General features: G+C 35.8%; 1 protein-coding gene across 6 annotated transcripts in view; it reads right to left on the bottom strand.

The window, feature by feature from the left end:
- Positions 1 to 19104, bottom strand: part of DGKB (diacylglycerol kinase beta) — a 703373-nt gene that overhangs the window by 444628 nt on the left and 239641 nt on the right. For 2 of the 6 annotated variants that reach the window (XM_029233663.1, XM_029233665.1), the window contains 2 exons: positions 13661 to 13696; positions 4990 to 5106 (listed from right to left, as the gene is read on the bottom strand). In XM_029233663.1, the coding sequence (XP_029089496.1) occupies positions 4990 to 5106; positions 13661 to 13696 (153 nt within the window). The remainder of the gene's footprint in view (positions 1 to 4989; positions 5107 to 13660; positions 13697 to 19104) is intronic. The other 4 variants (XM_029233664.1, XM_029233666.1, XM_029233668.1 and 1 more) reach the window with 2 other exon arrangements.

Here is a 19104-nt window from a genome sequence, read left to right as displayed (position 1 = left end):
ACATGCCGCGGAGCGGCTGGGCCCGTGAGCCATGGCCGCTGAGCCTGCGTGTCCGGAGCCTGTGCTCTGCAACGGGAGAGGCCACAACAGTGAGAGGCCCGCGTACCGCAAAAAAAACAAAAAAAAACACATCAGGATAGGGTAATACAGTATAACAAAGAAAATACTGACGGCGGGAGAAAGTGTTCAGGAATATTTTACAGCATGTGTGGTACTTGAAATCTTGCAGAATGGTTATAAATTAGGTGTGAAGGACACTGCAAGAGCAAACAGAATGGATTCTCCTCTATAAAGAATAGAGCTAATCACGTGAGATTGTATTTACTCACATAGAGGGGCAGTTTCAATCATATAGAGTAAACACTGAAGAATAGGACTTTAGGGTCAGACTGGTTTGGGATCCCAGTTCAACCATTCCTTTCTACAGATATGCTCTCCCTTAGTGCCATCAATACGCCTTTCACTCCCAAATTCATATCCCTCCTCACCCCTGAATTCTAGATTCACATATCTGTCTGCCTGCTCGACATTTCCATTTGGATATCTAACAGCATCAGAAATTTCATTCCAAACTTTATTCATCCAGATCCTTTTCCATCTCAGTCAATGGCAACTTTATCATTTCAGTTCCATGGGCCAAAGTTCTTGGAGATGTCCCTACTCTTCACTTCTTAATGAGGCCTAATCCCACTATCTGACTTAAAATTATAGACAACTCCAACTCTCAGCCCTGACACATCTTATCTTATTCAGTTCCATTTTTTTCATTCCATTTATAACCTAGCACATTATATGGATGGAGGCATGGACTCATTTTAAAGGTTGTTTTATACTCAAAGTGTAGAATAGTAATTCTGGACTTAGAGAGGGAGTTAAAATGACGGTGAAGAGCTGATTATAAGAATCAACAGGCCTGAGGACTCCAAGTGGGCATACACACACATATCATCAAAGAAAAGGAGTTAATTTTATACACACTCTATACATTTCTGTATAGTGCATATATGTATGTTTACAGTATTGGGAACTATAAGGATGAGATATTACAAATAATAAAGACAGTAGGGATAGAGAAAAGCAGTTGTGGTGGGGAAAACACTAGTTCAGTTTTAGATATTTCAGTATAAAAGTTCCCCTTTTTATCTTTTGCTAAGAGTATTACAAACTAGACTTTTTGGTTTGCAAGTGATGCTTATGCTTGGAAACTTTTTTCAAAGCATAATTAGGGACACAGTAACGTTGGCTTAATACAGTTTAAACAACAGTTCTGTTTTTTTACTTATCTGTTCACATGTGGATAATCATCTGTATTTTCACATCTATTGCGCGTTAAGGAATTGTAGTTTCAATGACATTTGATCATATGTATTAAGTGTAAACCTATGGTATGAGTGATGACAAAGACGGAGTACCTAACCACCTCTATTTGAAGTCCCCTAGGACTGGGGTTAATTAATGAGACTCATCCTAAGGTTATACATGATCTATTACTTCCTCTAATTAGAAATAATAATCCTGATCATTATGCTGGTTAGCTGGAAAGAAGTAAGATGAATGTGCTTAGCTATGATTAATAGTCTTTAAGTAGTGTAAATCTCTTCTGTCACTGAGTTATATGCAAACTGGGCTGCAACTCAATGCTTTTTCATGATATATATAATTTTTAAAACTTGCAGAAAGAATTAATTTTCTGTAAGAACTTTTTACCTTTTATGATAAAGAATAAGCATTTTATTATTTTAAAATTGATTACCACAACAAAAATGACTTATTTTTCCATTTTGTATGAAATGGCTATCCAATAATTTTATTCTCTTACCTTTTAAGTATTTTCTCCCAAATTACGTGAATACCTACGTGCATCATATTTTAGTCCATTCTGCTGAGGTGAAACAGGCCACTGCATGTGATTATATACCAATATTTTTTAAGTAAAAAAATTTTAATGATAATGATTACAGTATTTACTTACTGCTGTTTTATAAGGGCTGATGTCTTCCCTTTGCTAACCGACAACTTTACCTGACACTTTTATATGTCAAAGAAAGCTATGGAAAGTTACTATCTGGTTAGAGAAATGAAACACATCCGCAGAGAAAGTTAATCACCTATTGTTTTTTTTTTTTTTTTTTTTTTTTGCGGGCCTCTCACTGTTGTGGCCTCCCCCGTTGCGGAGCACAGGCTCCGGACGCGCAGGCTCAGTGGCCATGGCTCACGGGCCTAGCCGCTCTACGGCATGTGGGATCTTCCCGGACCGGGGCACGAACCCGTGTCCCCTGCATCAGCAGGCGGACTCTCAACCACTGCGCCACCAGGGAAGCCCTCTCACCTATTGTTTTTGATGTGACTAATTTAGTTGTAATAAGATTGAAAATTTTGGATCCTTTTTGAATCAAACACAACTTATATTGCTATGTCAGTTTAAAGTCTTTGGAACACTCTGCATGCACCATTTAATTTTGGTTCTGATGTCTGAGTAAAGTCAGATGTAACTATACAAATCTTAGGAAACTGAGACTAAAGCAGTTATAATTCTAGTGCATTCATGCTTTTTATTTCAAACTTTGCAAGAATGTAATAGTACACGGAAGAGCAAGGTGGTCAGAAATATAGCATTTCTGGACCTGTTAAAATTTGTTAACCAAGGAGACAGGGATTTTAGGAGTAAAACAAACTCTGAGTCACATGGTCCTCATTCACAGCTCACTAACTGTGAGGGCCTAGGAATAATTTGACTTCAGAACATCAATATGCTCATTTTTAAAGTGCTAATAATAATATTTATCATATGTTAGAGAGTTAAGAATTCATAATTATCTCATATGTTCATTGAGAGGTGTGACTTAATACACATAAAATATCATCACAGTGCCTAGCATATACTGTTTAACAAATGATGCGTGTTTCCCTTCCATGTTGAGAAGTATGTGCCTAGCCATATGTAAAATATACTTGAATTTTAAAATTAGGTTTCCCTTTTGTTATTTTCATTGCAGGAACCCAGAGCGACTAAAGATTTAAACTAATTGATATTGTCAATTGACTTATTAAAACTACAAATGTTGATTATTTTCCACTAAAAATTTCACAGGATCACTTAACAAACTAAAAGCTTTTGCTATCAAAATTATGAATAGATTTCATATTTGGGGCTTTCAATGAGATCGCTTAACACCCAAGTATGCCTTTCAAAAGGTGTGGACACTGATTTTCTCTTTCGATAATTAACTTCTATACTCTCTAACCAATGTAAATAAATTTATTGTTCCCAATTTCCTCTTTTTACATTTGAGTTTAATAATTCATGAACAATATTCTATTCTCAATGTGTTTTATTATGTCAAAACAAAGCAGTAAACTGGTTATCAATATTTAAGCAATAATTATTAAATTTTCAATGAGATATTCAAAACAATGAAGAAGCAAGCATTTAGGCAACTACTGTGTGCTCTCAACTGTGCTTGTAAATTAAGAAATATAAAAGACATAATAACCCACAGAATCACAGATAAAATAATAAATGAAAAAAAGATAGAAAATCATGTATACTGAACACAACTATGTGACATAATATATCTTTGTGCGGTAAGAGGCTGGTAAATTTTCTTGGAGAACATGAAACTTGAAGCCTATTCTTAAGGAAAGGAATTAAAAATTGGAAGAGAGAAACGTATAGGTAGGAAAACAAAACAAAAGAACTTAATCCATAGATTAAGCCAAATTCTTTGATTGTGCTCATGTTTCACTGAGAAACAGAGGCAAATAATTACAATAGATTCAATCTGTAGGATGTCTTAAAATACAGATGGAAAGAAATGTTACTTTTTTTTTCTTTTTTTTTTTGCGTTATGCGGGCCTCTCCCTGCCGTGGCCTCTCCCGTTGCGGAGCACAGGCTCCGGACGCGCAGGCTCACGGGCCCAGCCACTCTGCAGCATGTGGGATCTCCCCAGACCGGGGCACGAACCCGTGTCCCCTGCATCGGCAGGCGGACTCCCAACCACTGCGCCACCAGGGAAGCCCAGAAATGTTACTTTTGATGTCAGAGACCCTAGGGGTAATTTAGAGGTTTTTAAAGTACTCAAAACATGATTTTGAGCTACCTGTGTTAATTTAAACTAGAAATATACATGGAGTTTCAATTTCAACTTAAAATATTGGAAGATATGGATAAATTATAATAGATTTTATTAAATAAACTTTCTTTTTTGTAAAATTAATTTATTTATGGCTGTGTTGGGTCTTCGTTGCTGCGCGCGGGCTTTCTCTAGCTGTGGTGAGCGGGGGCTACTCTTCGTTGTGGAGCATGGGCTCTAGGTGTGTGGACTTCAGTAGTTGTGGCACTCGGGCTCTGTAGTTGTGGCACTCGGGCTCAGCAGTTGTGGCTCGCAGGCTCTAGAGCGCAGGCTCAGTAATTGTGGCACATGGGCTTAGTTGCTCCAAGGCATGTGGGATATTCCCAGACCAGGGCTCGAACCCGTGTCCCCTGCATTGGCAGGTGGATTCTTAACCACTGTGCCACCAGGGAAGCCCAGATTCTTTATTTTTATTATTGATTTAGAAAAAAATTCCACACAAGTAGAGTTCATTTTATTATTTTCTGAAGACATTTTGTGAGTCAAAATCACTTCCAAATAGATATAATAATATGTGCGGAGAAAGTATACATAGAAATAAATAATGCGTATGTATATAATAAAGGTATATATGTAGTAATAATTTGCCAAAACTTCAGATTGACACAAGATCTCTTACCAAGTTGAGTTTAAGTGGAGATAACATCATAAATGATTAATCCAATCAGAATGTCACTCTGTCAATCAACTATAAAACTGACATCTTGATAAATTAATAAAAATGTTTCTGAAATTGTCAACTGAACAAATTTGCACATTAAATAAACGTGTTGATAGCTGGACATATGCCCTTCTAAGAGCATGGAAGTAACAAATATGAAAGCTACAAACATTTGGATTAAAAAAAAATCATACCTGTAGGCCTTGTCCATCCACAGTAACAGAGTTGGCTCTTTGCATTTTGTTCTTGTCAATCACTTTGTTTGACAGCTGGGAGCCACCCTTTTCCTTTTTCACTGTTGCTTGTCTTTCCTGTAAGGAAAAAATCTTTTATAAAAATACTGAATTGTTTCACTACAATGGGCAACATAGAGAAGAATTTCAGGGCTACAAACTTGGGCCCAGGTTCCAAATTTGGAGTTTCTAGTGAATAATATGAAAGCTAATGTTTTCTACTGGCTCAAAATATATGATAGATGTATGATCAAAATATCAGTTAAAGAAAGGATGTGAAAGAAAACCAAACTGTATTATCCCTAGGTACCCAATTATGACTCTGTTAAAAATTATTAAAGAACACTAAAGCTAATCATTTTCAAAAACTATGGTGCAGATAATAATACAGGATTGTAATGTAAAGGATTTGGTACTGAGCACTGAAAATAATGCTTATAAATACATGCAATATTGAAAATGAATACATGATGGACCCTTAAGCTACTATTGGTTATCAAGAATGGCACACAACTTAAAACACACATTCCATCCCAGCTAATTGCTATGTTCACCATAATAGAAAAAATTTTTATAGTGGTATTCTTCCTGTTTCTATTTCCTCTCTTTTCACTCTTTTCAACACAACCCAATAAACTTTTATCACCATTAATCCACTAAATCAGCTTTTATTAAAATCACCAATGACCTACTCATTTGCGCCTCACCTGTTGGTCAGTCTTCACTTTCTCAATTTTTAAACAGAGTTTGACAGAACTGACATCTACCCTCTAGAAAACATGCCTCAACTGGGTTCCGGGACACTTCTTTCTCTTAGCTCTCCTCTTACTTGACTAACTGCTCCCTCATAGTCTTTTTTGTTGATTTCTCCTCCAGCTTTATAATCTGTAACGTTTAACACTTGACCTCTCCCTTGGACCGCTCATCTCCACAATCTATACTCACTCCCTGGGTAACTTCATTTAAAACCAAGGCTTTCAATTTCACTTTGACAATGAAGACTTGCCTACCCACCTTAAAAATAAATCCCAAACTGGACGATTATTCACCACATGCATCATCACATGGTTTAAGCACCCGTTATCTGCCTTAATTATCAGGCCTTAATTATCGTAGCCATCACCTTAATGGACCAATCAGCGTCCATCTTTTGTCTCCCTACAGTCAATTTTCTATATAACAGCCACACTTATCCCTTTTTACTCCACTCCAGCTAAAACTACCTCACCTTTGTTTCTTGATCACAACATTTGTGCTCTTAAAACAGGGATCTTGCAACCACTCTGAACTCTGCTGGACTGTTCTTGCTCCTGGTCAAATGTAAGACAGGCTACTCTATTCCTCTCTGTGTGTGTGTGTGTGTGTGTGTGTGTGTGTGTGTGTGTGCGCACGCACTGTTTCACATCAGATCCTAGATCAGTGCCTGATAAAATCCCCATAAATGAATGCGGAAATAAATTAATCTTAACACTAAAAAATCAAAAAATTTAAAGTGCCTGAAATATTGTGTTGAGAAGGACTCCTGGGGCATGTCTAGGTTTGTTGTGAAAAACTGTCCTGATCAATTAGCAATGTCTGCCATGTGTGCTTAAAAGTTTGAGTGCCACGTATTTCCTATCACTTATTCAGATATATATACATTTCTGTTCCTATATTTACATATATCTTGTCGATTACTTTTCAATTACTGTAATTTAGGAAAATATTTTAAGTGGAAATATTTTAAAAGTAAAGCTCTTTTAAAATATATTAGGGCCAGATGGAACAGAAAACGTCTCAGACCAAAATAAATGCTCATCAGTGTAGTCCTTTTATAGTCCTTGCAAATTCATGGTGCAAAAATACTGAATATATTTTTTGTGTGGCTGAAAATGGATGGTGTAATAGGATTCCTGAAATTCAAATTCTTTGGAAAATGATGTACTTTCATATAAGCATAATTTCTGGCAAAAATATTGATATTTTAAAAAATAGATCATTTTTTCTAAGCTTGCAAATAACATTTTGTCCATAGATAGTTAAGGGTATAATGCATAAATGAGTGAATTATAGGATGAGGTTTGGAATCAGACATCCCAAGTGGAATCCCATCTCTGCTACCTAAATACTATGTAGACTTAGAGAACGTACTCTTATTCAAAATGGAGTCAGTAATACCTATTTCTCAAAGTTGTGTATGGCTTGACAGAAAATGTATAAAGTTCTAATATTGTGCCTATGTAAGTGTATGTGCTCAATAAATGAAAGTTACTGTGAATTATGTAAAATAGGTATGGTTCTTCCATTAGGGTGCTCATCAGTGTCACCATTATGCAAAATGCTTGTTATATTTCCAAATACATATATATGAAAAAATCCACTAGTTACAACAGGCATATATTTAAATAAGTAAAGCTCAATGTTTATATTAGAAAATCCATAGCAGCTTGTGCTGAGTGCAAGCACGTAACACTGTTGGTGGGTATGGGAATAATTTTTTCCGGGTTCTAGCATGCAGGTAAATAAAACATGGGAAAAATGTTCTATAAAAATCTATATTGTGAAAGTTATAACTTATCTTATATGTCTTATATTCTGCCATGTAATCCAACAATTGTTATTTAGTATTTAATTCCTAAATGCTTAGGTTATAAGAACTAAAATAAAATTTTAGTCACATTGGAACTTGGTATTTGTGACCAGACTATTTATAAATGTAATTCTGGAAATTTAAGACATGTAAGTATATGTCTGTAAAGAGTTACCAAATTATCTATTAATATTATTTTATTCTTAGCTATGCATATAGCTAGGGAGAATCCTGTGTGGTGAGAATCTCCAGCTAACAGTTAGCAGTTGATTAAGTGGTTTCATGTCTCTCCAGGGAGTCATCCCTCTGAATAAACTGTGGACTAAACGAAACTAATGTTTTCTAGTAGCAACTGTAGCAACTGAAATATAAAAAGAAATTTTAAAACTCTAAATTGTGTTTTCAATTGATAAGATTTTCTTTTTGAAATCTAGACTCATAAGAGGTATATAACAAGTTAATAAGAAAATCTTCAGTCTACCCATTGGCAGGTGAATTTTATTACATAATCTGGATAATACTAAAACTTACATTAGTTTAAACACACACACACACATACACACACACACAATCAAGAAAAGCAAGTGGTTTCTTTGAGGGAAATATGCTTAGTGGGTAGAATTTGTGGAATTAATCAAGGCTGACAATTTAAAAACAGGAGAGACTCATAATCATTTGATTTTTCCCATGGTTCTCTTTTTATTATACTCAGTTATTTTAGGTTTATTTCCAAATTGTATGGAAGTCTCTCTGAACTATTCACTGTATTCTACTTAAGCAGCATAAGCTAACAGGAGGGTAGTTGGATACTTTTTCCTATTTCCACTAAGAAAATCTTTACTTCTTTCCTCTTTTATATGAGGGACAGGAAGGGTGAAGTAATTGCATCTTTGAAAAATCTGATGTTCACAAAAATTTCACTGGCCTCTTCGGGGGGTAAATTCACCCTGACTGACTGAGTTCTATGATGATATTTAAGAAAGTTACTTCCTATGTTGAAGTTACTGAAAAGTTTCAGGAAGAGCTCACCAGCGTTATTCTGTACCTTTATTCAGGATAAAATTGCTCTCTAATAATAGGGGGCAGTGCTTATCACTTCACCGTCAGTTTTTTTTTTTTTTTTTAAAGTTTTTGGGCTCTAAATCACAAAATAAATTATTTTGTTATAATTAAGGCAAATTTTATTCTGCTAGATAAATTATCCCAAATATAAAGAGTGGGCTTCCCTGGTGGTGCAGTGGTTGAGAGTCTGCCTGCCAATGCAGGGGACACAGGTTCGTGTCCCGGTCCGGGAAGATCCCACATGCCGCGGAGCGGCTGGGCCCGTGAGCCATGGCCGCTGAGCCTGTGCGTCCGGAGCCTGTGCTCCCCAACGGGAGAGGCCCACATACCGCAAAAAAAAAATAAAGAGTTGGAAAATGATTGCTTTAATCAATAGAAATTATTCAAACACTGAAAAGGGGTACTCTAACAAAAAAATCATGAAAGAATATAGAACATATAACAACAGAATATAAAATACAGTTATTGATATTTCAGCATTTTCAAATATCAACCATTTGTGTTTGCTATGCAGACATTTAAAACATAGAATTCAATGTTTTGTGATCCTTAGACTACAAGTAGAGCAACAGATCTTAACTGGGGAATATATTGTATTAGAATTCCAAAAGAATAATCATCATAATGAACAGAGAAGAAAAGCTGAAAGGCCATTCACAGAAAACAGAAAGATGAAATAAATGAAATAAAAAGATGTCACTTTACATATGTGCTCTAAAAGAAGTCTTTTTCTATATCATGCTGATTCTCAGAAGCAGGGTATTTGTAAGTTGCTGAAAACTGCTTTCACAAAAGCGATGCTTACCACAATACTTAAGCCTGCTGTTATCGATCACTCACAAACGACAAGCAGCAAGTGATGATTACCTCAGGCACAGGGTTTTCTTCTTTTTGTCCAACCTCAGCATGAGAGACAGGCAGCAGCAAAGCACCACTATTGGTACAAAGCCACAAAGGGTGGGGGTAGGCGGTGCTTGGCTGCCAAGAGCATCCTTTACTGGAACCCTGGGACTTGCTTTCTCTGCTACTGCACCGCTTGCCCAAATGGAGACTTAGCCCATTCAGCCACTGGATCTAGGCCCCAAGAATTTCCCAGGAACACTAGAATTTTAACCTGAGGAACATATGGATATTCACAATATAAACGATCTTCCTGAAGCAGGAGTGTTACCATGTTCATCTGGGCTTATACAAGTTATGAGCTCCAAGAAACCAACTTAATGACAGCTGCGCCTTTAATTATCGTAACCTTATTATGGGATTTGAACATTTTCCTGCTGAAAAACATTAATTCATTTCAAAAATGGCAAAGGCTTTAAATCTACTAGAAATCCTCAGAAGTTGCAGCGAGACATGGCTGAGTAGCTAAGTAGTCTTGGTTTTTAGAAATACTTTTATAAAGTTTTAAACATAACTATAATAAATGATACAAAGATTTCCATTTCTTTTTAATCAGTTAAATAAGTACTTATTCGAAAACAAAAACAAAAATTACTTTGGGCAGAGGTAAAAATATGGGCTTGGAGGCCGAATTCTAGCTTTGTCTCTGTAAAGACTTGGGCAAGTTATTTACTATCTCTAAGCCATCATTTAATTAATCTATAAAATGGGAGGGTTCATGTGACGACAAATTGAGAAAATGTCAATGAAGGTACCAGCATAAATTAGGCACTCAGTAAATGGCAGTAATTTTTAAAATATAAAAGAAATTGGTATGTTTTATCATTAAGTTTAACACAGGTACACTGCTTGGATTATAGTAAAGATAGGTGTTATGAAAAAGTACTTTATTTACTTTATAGTATTTTATTTGTTTGTCCACTATGTCACCATAACTTGGGATAATTGTTGTGATAATCTGAGTCTCTTTTTGTTTGTTTGTTTGTTTTTGTTTGTTTTTTTTACGGTACGCGGGCCTCTCACTGTTGTGGCCTCTCCCGTTGTGGAGCACAGGCTCCGGACACGCAGGCTCAGCAGCCATGGCTCACGGGCCCAGCCGCTCCACGACATGTGGGATCTTCCCAGACCGGGGCACGAACCCGTGTCCCCTGCATCAGCAGGCGTACTCTTAACCACTGCGCCGCCAGGGAAGCCCAATCTGAGTCTTTTGTAGGAGGATAGAAGACAACAAACTAGACAGAGTCAATCCTAGTCTTAACGTACTTGCAGGTACTACTCACCAACTCAGCCTGAAGGTATAATTTATATCTTGATCCACAGCCCTGGTTTTCATACATCGCACATGATGTGCATATTCTCTCCTAGGATAATTTCATACTGAGTGTGAACCATTTACAAGATTTCTGTTCAAGAAATCCTGATTGGAAGAAATGAAATTTAGGAATGGGAAGGTCCATGTCTAAATCATTTATTTGGGCTGTGTTTACTAGCATATGGTTGGGCCACTATAAAATTATGTGTGAGTGTATGGACCTCAACCTTACTCACTCTCCATTCCCTTTGTAAACTATAATAATTGATGGCCACCATAAGCCGAAGCTTAAAAGCCAAGAGGTAGCTCTCTTGTATATTCGTACTCATCATCTCTTTCTGCCAGTTGAGTTAAATGCTTAACCTAGTGATTTCTATGTAGTCCCCAATCTGTTTATTCAAGTTCTAAGTAGAATTTATTTTATTATTGGTACTGTGGAATTTAATTAGCACTCAAACTATTGAGTTTTGAATGTAAAATAAGTTATTTCCAGGAAAAATTACTTGCATCCTTTGGAAAGGCACAATAAAACAAGATTGTGTGTGTGTGTGTGTGTGTGTGTGTGTGTGTAGGAAGAGCAGTTAAGTTGGGCTGGACACAATGACTAAAAGATTTGAGAATTAATAATAGAAACAGATTTTTTTTTTTACACTCAAATTGCTTTGCAGATGCCTGTGAGTTTTTCTTATACTTTAAAACAATTGAAAGTAATTGAAAGCAATTACTTTCATTAATAAACAAATATCTTTTCACAAAATAAGGAATGCTTTCGTTATACTTTAAAACAATTGATAATTGAAACTTATCAAGGGTGTTAAGGCTGTGCTATATGCAAGAAAGGGTATATGCCATTTCCAAATAACAGATGTATCCACATAGAAAAGCCCTTGATCCTAGGTGAAAAGTTTAGTCAATGAATATACGTTTACATATTTTAAGTAAAATGTTTAAGGTATATACACATTTTTCTATAAGTTCCCCTACATACACTTTAACCACATTTTCAATTAACCAAAAAGCAATTGTTCTTGATGGTAGTATATAAGGCTTCTTGTGTGTGTGTGTGTGTGTGTGTGTGTGTATTCACACAGTCACCCATGTATATATCTATACATGTGCTTAAAGAAATTTTTGGAACAACATAGTTGAAAAAAGCTTATATAATGATTTCGGACACGGTAGAAAGTTTAAGTTAATGTAAACCAATACAGCTTGCCAAAACAAAACAAAACAAACAAACAAAAAACAGTATAGGAAGACTTTTAAAAACTTTATAGCAGACAAAGAGTTTTTCTTGACAAATAAAAAAAGCATGTTTTGAAAACAGCAGTTTTGGTCTATTTATTCAATCTATAATAATACAAATTATTTAACTAAATGTGGGAGATATTTTGAGATTAACAAGTCTAAAGAGAAAACTTTAAACCTCTCAGTTCATCATTTGATGAGCTATGATAGGGGCAAAAATAAACTCAAGGATCTTAACATATAAAGTTAATTCTCTGACACTTAAATAATTAGCCTAAATAATAAACTTTCCTAATACCTTTGTCACCTGAGTGTGTAATTTAACGTCTACTTTATAATAATTATGATAATGATGGTATCAACTGACTTAAAGAATATAAAAACAGTTTAACATCTCTCTTAGAGTAGAAACATTATATTTCAAGCATAGCTCCTAGTATATTTGTTACAAAATGAAATTTTAAAAAATTTTAATGAGGCAGTCTACACTGATTAGAAAATGTTTCATGGGGAAGGGAGAGGTTATTACATTTTTGTGCAATTATGTTATCCTCTAAATAAATCATACTCATATAGTATTCAGATATTACGAGTAATATTTTCTAAGCAAGTAGATTCAAATTATAAATTTAGGCGAAAGAATACCACCTGAGGATATCCTTTAGAGATAACAGCAATTGAATGGGATATTGTCACAGAACAATGTGGAGGCTTTGCTTAATTAATTAAAAGGTAAAGTTAACACTTTACTGAAAATAGATGTTGTGGCAATGCCTACATTTATTTTCAAAATCAAAGTCATTTACTTTGTGAATATATATAAATATTTTGTGTGTGTGTGTGTGTGGTGTGCGGGCCTCTCACTGTCGTGGCCTCTCCCGTTGCGGAGCACAGGCTTCGGACGCGCAGGCTCAGCGGCCATGGCTCACGGGCCCAGCCGCTCCGCGGCATGTGGGATCCTCCCGGACTGGGGCACGAACCCATGTCTCCTGCATCGGCAGGCGGACTCTCAACCACTGCGCCACCAGGGAAGCCCTGTGACTATATTTTATTCCATTGACTTTCTATGCAATGTCATATGCTAAGTGATTAATGTAGACCTACTCTTTTAAAAGTGATGAGGACTTCAAAGTGAGCAAGAGTTTCTCAATTTTCTATCATTGAAAAAAGCTACATTTTTATGGCTTAGAGGAGTGAACTGTTTGGGTTTCCTGCAAGGTTTAAATGTGACAGATAGGAATAATGCTATTCTTATACACTGGTCAAAACTCTGCAAAGTAACCTTTATTTTTTCCTGCATACTTTGTGCCATTTACCTTCTTGTTTCCCTAATGCTTGTCACAAATGTTGATTATAAAGGCTGCAAGTCTATCCCACATGAAAATACAAAGATCCCAATTTCAAATATCAAAATATGAGAAAAAATAAAGCCTACAAATTAACTTTAGTATGTCACTGATACAGCTCAAAATGTTCTTTATAACAATACGAGATGTATAAATGACCTATAATTGCAAGTGTGAAAACCTTTGCTTACGCACCTCAGGGACTGAAACTCCTGAAGTGGGCAGAGTCTGCTGAAAAAAGAGAAGCTCATATTAAAGCTGAACAAAAAAAGTCATACTGAAAACAAGTACCAGTGAAGGTTCTTATATCACTACACACGTGTGAAATAAATGAATACATTACAAATACATTTCCTTGTCATAATTTTTCTGCTTACTTCCATTAATAAACCAAAATCTTTTCATGAAATAAGCAACATTCTAATGCAGAGGGGATTAGACTGTAGAATTACTTATCCAAAATACAATTTCATATACTTAAAGTAGACTAATCTTTGGCCAGCTTCACAGACCTCTCTACAATAATACTGATGTATTACATTCATATTTTGGAATGAGGACTCATCTCCAAGTTCCATTATCCTTCATAAACCATTCTTACTAATTTTTTAAGTTGCCCATTTACACAGCCCACCATTTCACTTTCTAGGCCAACTTTCAACCCTTTCTACAAATACTCAGTGTCTTTTGATGTAGACACAGCTTATGGTGCTGATTTTATTTTGTGATACTCTGGAAATAAAAAATATATATTCCATTAATAGCAGTAAAAAATAAAAAGATAAATAAGTAGCAAAATTTTACTTGAGAGTAATTATTAAAAGATTAGGTTAAATACACTAAAACCAGTCTTCATGACAGCATGTCTTCAATTACCCACCACCCTTCCTTTTCTAAGTCACATTGGGAAAGTTTTTTTCTGGCAAGAAACAGAAAAGGTTACCAAATTCCAAAAGCCTGTGTCCTGTGGGGCTTTATAACATAAAACACAAATTTGGAAGAATAGGTGATAAATCACACTCAATACTAGATAAAGATTTTCCTTGGTTGCGGGGAGTAGGAAAGCTGGATGGGAAGCTAGTCCTTAGACATTTTGTGTCTCTAGAAAGAAGAGAGCAGTCAGTATATTTGAGTTTCCTCTCCTGGACCAAGCTATGTGTGTGAGACTCCCAAAATGAGAATGAAAGATCTGAGAGCACAGTTATTAGCTTACTGCCTTACCCAGTAGAACTCCAGGAAGGCAACAAAACACAAAAGAATAAATAGCTCCATGTGAGGCTTCATGGCTGCTTGTACAGATATGGAGTAGAAGGATCCAATGTACCCAAAAGTGGAACAGAAGGAGAAGAAGTCTAGAGCAACCCTAGAGAAAATTAAAGTGTCCAGGAATACAACTCTCTTTGGAATATATTTCCAGGGGCTTCCCTGGTGGCGCAGTAGTTAAGAGTCCACCTGCCGATGCAGGGGACACAGGTTCGTGCCCCGGTCCGGGAAGATCCCACATGCTGCGGAGTCGCTGCACCCGTGAGCCATGGCCGCTGAGCCTGCGCGTCTGGAGCCTGTGCTCCGCAACGGGAGAGGCCAAAGCAACGAGAGGCCCGCGTACCACAAAAAAAAAAAAAAAAAAAAAAAAAAAAGAATATATTTCCATAATATAAGTAAAAAATTCTGCAGCAACAGATTTTTAGTAAAAAAAAAATCATGAAGTCTGGGAGGATGAACTCGAGTCAACTAACCCATTAACAGGAGAAGCCTATGAGGGCCATTGCTGTTGTTTCTCAGATGGATTGACAACAGGTTTGGTAGAACTTTCACTGAAAGCTTCTGATGTCAGTAATATTCTGGATTTCTGAGTCCAAGTCAGCCTATACAACACCTGGGGCAATGGGTGGTGGGGAAAATGTTTGCGTTTGCTTCAGTCGGGACCAGCTCAAAGCATTTTGTCAGCCTTCTTTCCTTCTTATTTCTTGGTTGAAGCTTAGACCTAAATAAACATTTAAAGACATGAATGTAGCCCTTCCATCTTTATCATAATATACAAATATTTGATCTCCTCAAATCCAGATTAATTGCCTTATGCTATCCCATCCCATTGACCAGGGACTCTCAAGCAATCAAACTAAGATGCCCATCAGGCAGTTTCTAGGGCATGAGTCTCAGATGCCTTCTATCTTGGGAAGTGTCAATGCTCACTGTGCATATGTCTGTACAGAGCAAGTCAATAGAAAGCCAAGTGAAAAGACTATAGTTACCAAATGATTCAGACTAACAACCAATTGCAGTGCAAGGACTTCAAATAGCATAGCTCCTATCCACCCCACCACTACCACCAAAAAAAAAAAAAAAATCAATCAATAAAGGATATTTTTGAGCTAATTATGGGCATATGATATAGACAGAATAACTACTGATATTATGGAATAGCTAATATTTTCAGGTGTGATAACACTCTTGTAAATGTATAGAAAATTGTTCTTATCTTAGAATGTGCCTTCTGATGTTGTGTCATACTACCTGCAATTTACTTTCCAAAGGTCCAACTTATTATATACTATGTGTATATTGTAAAAATGTATATATATGCATACATAGTCATATATATACATATATATATAAAGAATGATTGAAAAATAATAATTAGTTCATATAGGTTGAGGATATACTGCATTCACTGTATTTTGTTTGAGAATTTTTGTAACGAAATTTGGGAGAAAAACTGATCTCCCTTTCTAACTTTTTTATACATCCTTTTATTCCTAAAAGAGTGCAAAAATGTTTCTACAACGAAATAAAATATGTGTGTGCGTGCGTGTGTGTGTGCGTGTGTATGTGTGTATTGGGTTGGCCAAAAACTTTGTTCGGGTTTTTCTGTAACATCTTATAAAGAAATATAGGTAAGCATCTAGCTTGCTGGGAAAAAGCAGCAGAGAGAGACAGAGAGGGACCATTTGAAAATAAACGATAAAAGGGGTTCCTTAAAAAAATAATGTTTCAGATGAGGCAGAAGTTCATAGAGTCAGGTATTAGCCTTTTCCAAATCTGTTCATTTTGAGGGAGTGTCTAATGATGGAAAAAGAGTTCTGAGTTTTTATTCACAGGGGTTTCAAGTGCAAAAATGTACAGGGGCCAAGAAGGTAATACAAATGGGCCCAATGCCACGAAAAGGCAAAGACTGTGCCAAGTTGGATAATAAAAATCCCACTTTAAGACATCCCTTACAGAAACACGATGGGATGAAATTGAAGCCTGGCTGCCATGTTGCTACCACTTTCATAGAGAATCTGTAATTTACAGATATTCATGTTTGCAGCCTTCGTTTTTCTCAGAGTGGTGGTGATGTGAATTATCTACAGAGGGAGCGAGCGAAATTGGCAGAGAGGTAGCAAGATGGAGAAAGTAAGAAAATAGTAGAGATTTTGTCACTACTTCTCTGAGAATGGGAAAGCGGCTGATGAGTAACAGGATCAAGCGAAATTAAGGGCTCAGCTGGAACTAGAAGTAATAAATATGTAAGAGAGAAAGCCACCAGCTCTGAGAATCTCTCCAGTAATCCTCAGCCGTCTGAGAGCAACACTAGAAATTCATTCCAAGAATAAGGGGGATGAAAAGAACATATATATGAGCTCACTTTCAATCAAGATATGTAGGCAAAGAGTATACATTAAATTAACACGCTCATCAATAGCCTAACCTTGAGTTACAATAAGAAAACCACGGCATCTGGGCAAAAGAAAAAGAAGCAAGTTGACAGGAAACAAATTCAGAGATTACATACTTCTTTTTTCTTCTACCATGTATGATTTTTAAATATCTAGGATGAACAGAGTAAATGTTTCAGTTTTTTGAAAATTATCACGTGTGTAATTCTAAATGTAATGTATTTTTAATCAGAATTAATACAGGAAGTGTGTATTTTTTATTTAATCAAATGTGAGGTGTGACTACAGAGGAATGTGATTGATTTTATTTAATCAGTATCATTTTAATATTAAATAGAATACACAGTACAGATAATTAGTTTAAAAGATGCATTTGCCTTCAGGGCACTTATTAAGTTTAACCTAATATCAAGAATTTTTAAAAGTCCTATTATTCTTAAGTATTGAGATATCTCTTGTCTTCATATTTCCTAACATGTAATCATTTTAAATTGACAATTTAATTCAAATTGTCATAGGACAAAGAAAAAAATCTTTGATGGAGAGATTATTAGAGGTTTGACTTAGTTTAACTATAATAAGAGTATAGTACTCACATTAAAAGGGTCATCAGTTATTTCAAGAAAAATGAACAGAATTATACCTTCTACCTATATAAGGATGTTCATATTTTTAAAAAATTGCTTTCATGTTTATGGTCTCATTTAATCCTCCCAATAAAACAAGAAATCCCATTTTCCAGGTTGGAAAACTGAGAATCAGAAAGTTTAGATGACTAGCCAAGAAAATTAAGTTAGTGGCAGAATCCAGATCTATTGCTTCCCTTTGCAGGCTTCATTTATTAAAAGAACAGCAGGGTTCAACAAGAACTTTTTTTAAAAGGTTTCTTTTTAGCCATGTCTCATTTTTTAAGCGATCTGGAAATAAAATTAGTTTAAATGTTGATGAACACTCCAAATATTTAGAAACCACAAAGTATTACCGGTTCTGACAGGCTTGGATATCAGTATGGAGTAGCTGAATACAATAACTCCAGTGCCACGATAAACGTAAACTGGCCAAATAAAACTATTTAAAATAGCTTCTTTTCCTTATATAACTGGATATCCCTGGCATTAAAAAAAGTGAGAGACAGAAAAGCAGGTTTGGGAAAAGAACAACTGTCTTCCTAAAATGGTGCACTGCCTCAGTCTAAGAGGGGAAGCTGTTCCTTCCTCACACATGATAATAAAATGTATCCAGGGCATCTCTAGGTATAGAAACTAAATACATATTTGGTTTCCATGAATTTTATTTTTACATTGAAGCTTCATAATTTCTTTAACCTTTTATGATTTCACACATCCTTAAGTGTGTACACCCACACATCTGAACACAATACAAATTTTAAAAAGAAATGGATCAGAAGTGATTTTTATACTACTCTTGCATTTATTAACATCTTTAATCAAAGGTTATTTCAGTGTATGACAAGTGTATCAATTAGAAGAAACATAAATTATTTTTCTTTTCAACTGGTCCTTGACATATCTAATAAATATGTGCGGGGGAGGGTTGGACTGGGAGTTTGGGACTAGCAGATGCAAACTATTATATAGAGAACAGATAAAAAGCAAGATCCTACTGTATAGCACAGGGAACTATATTCAATATCCTGTAATAGATTGCCAACAAACACATGGAAGGATGCTGAACATCTCTAATCATTAGAAAAATGCAAATCGAAACTACAATGAGGTTATCACCTCACACCAGTCAGAATGGCCACCATCAAAAAATCTACAAACAATAAATGCTGGAGAGGGTGTGGAGAAAAGGGAACCCTCTTGCACTCTTGGTGGGAATGTAAATTGATACAGCCACTATGGAGAACAGTATGAAGGTTCCTTAAAAAACTAAAAATAGAACTACCATATGACCCAGCAATCCCACTACTGGGCATATACCCTGAGAAAACCATAATTCAAAAAGACACATGTA

This window comes from Monodon monoceros, unplaced genomic scaffold (genome assembly GCF_005190385.1).
Source record: "Monodon monoceros isolate NGI ecotype Baffin Bay Population unplaced genomic scaffold, NGI_Narwhal_1 Super_Scaffold_2, whole genome shotgun sequence".
In the NCBI taxonomy this organism is placed as follows: domain Eukaryota; kingdom Metazoa; phylum Chordata; class Mammalia; order Artiodactyla; family Monodontidae; genus Monodon; species Monodon monoceros.
The sequence above is the reverse complement of the archived record's forward strand: the minus strand, read 5'-3'. Positions and strand labels throughout refer to the sequence as shown.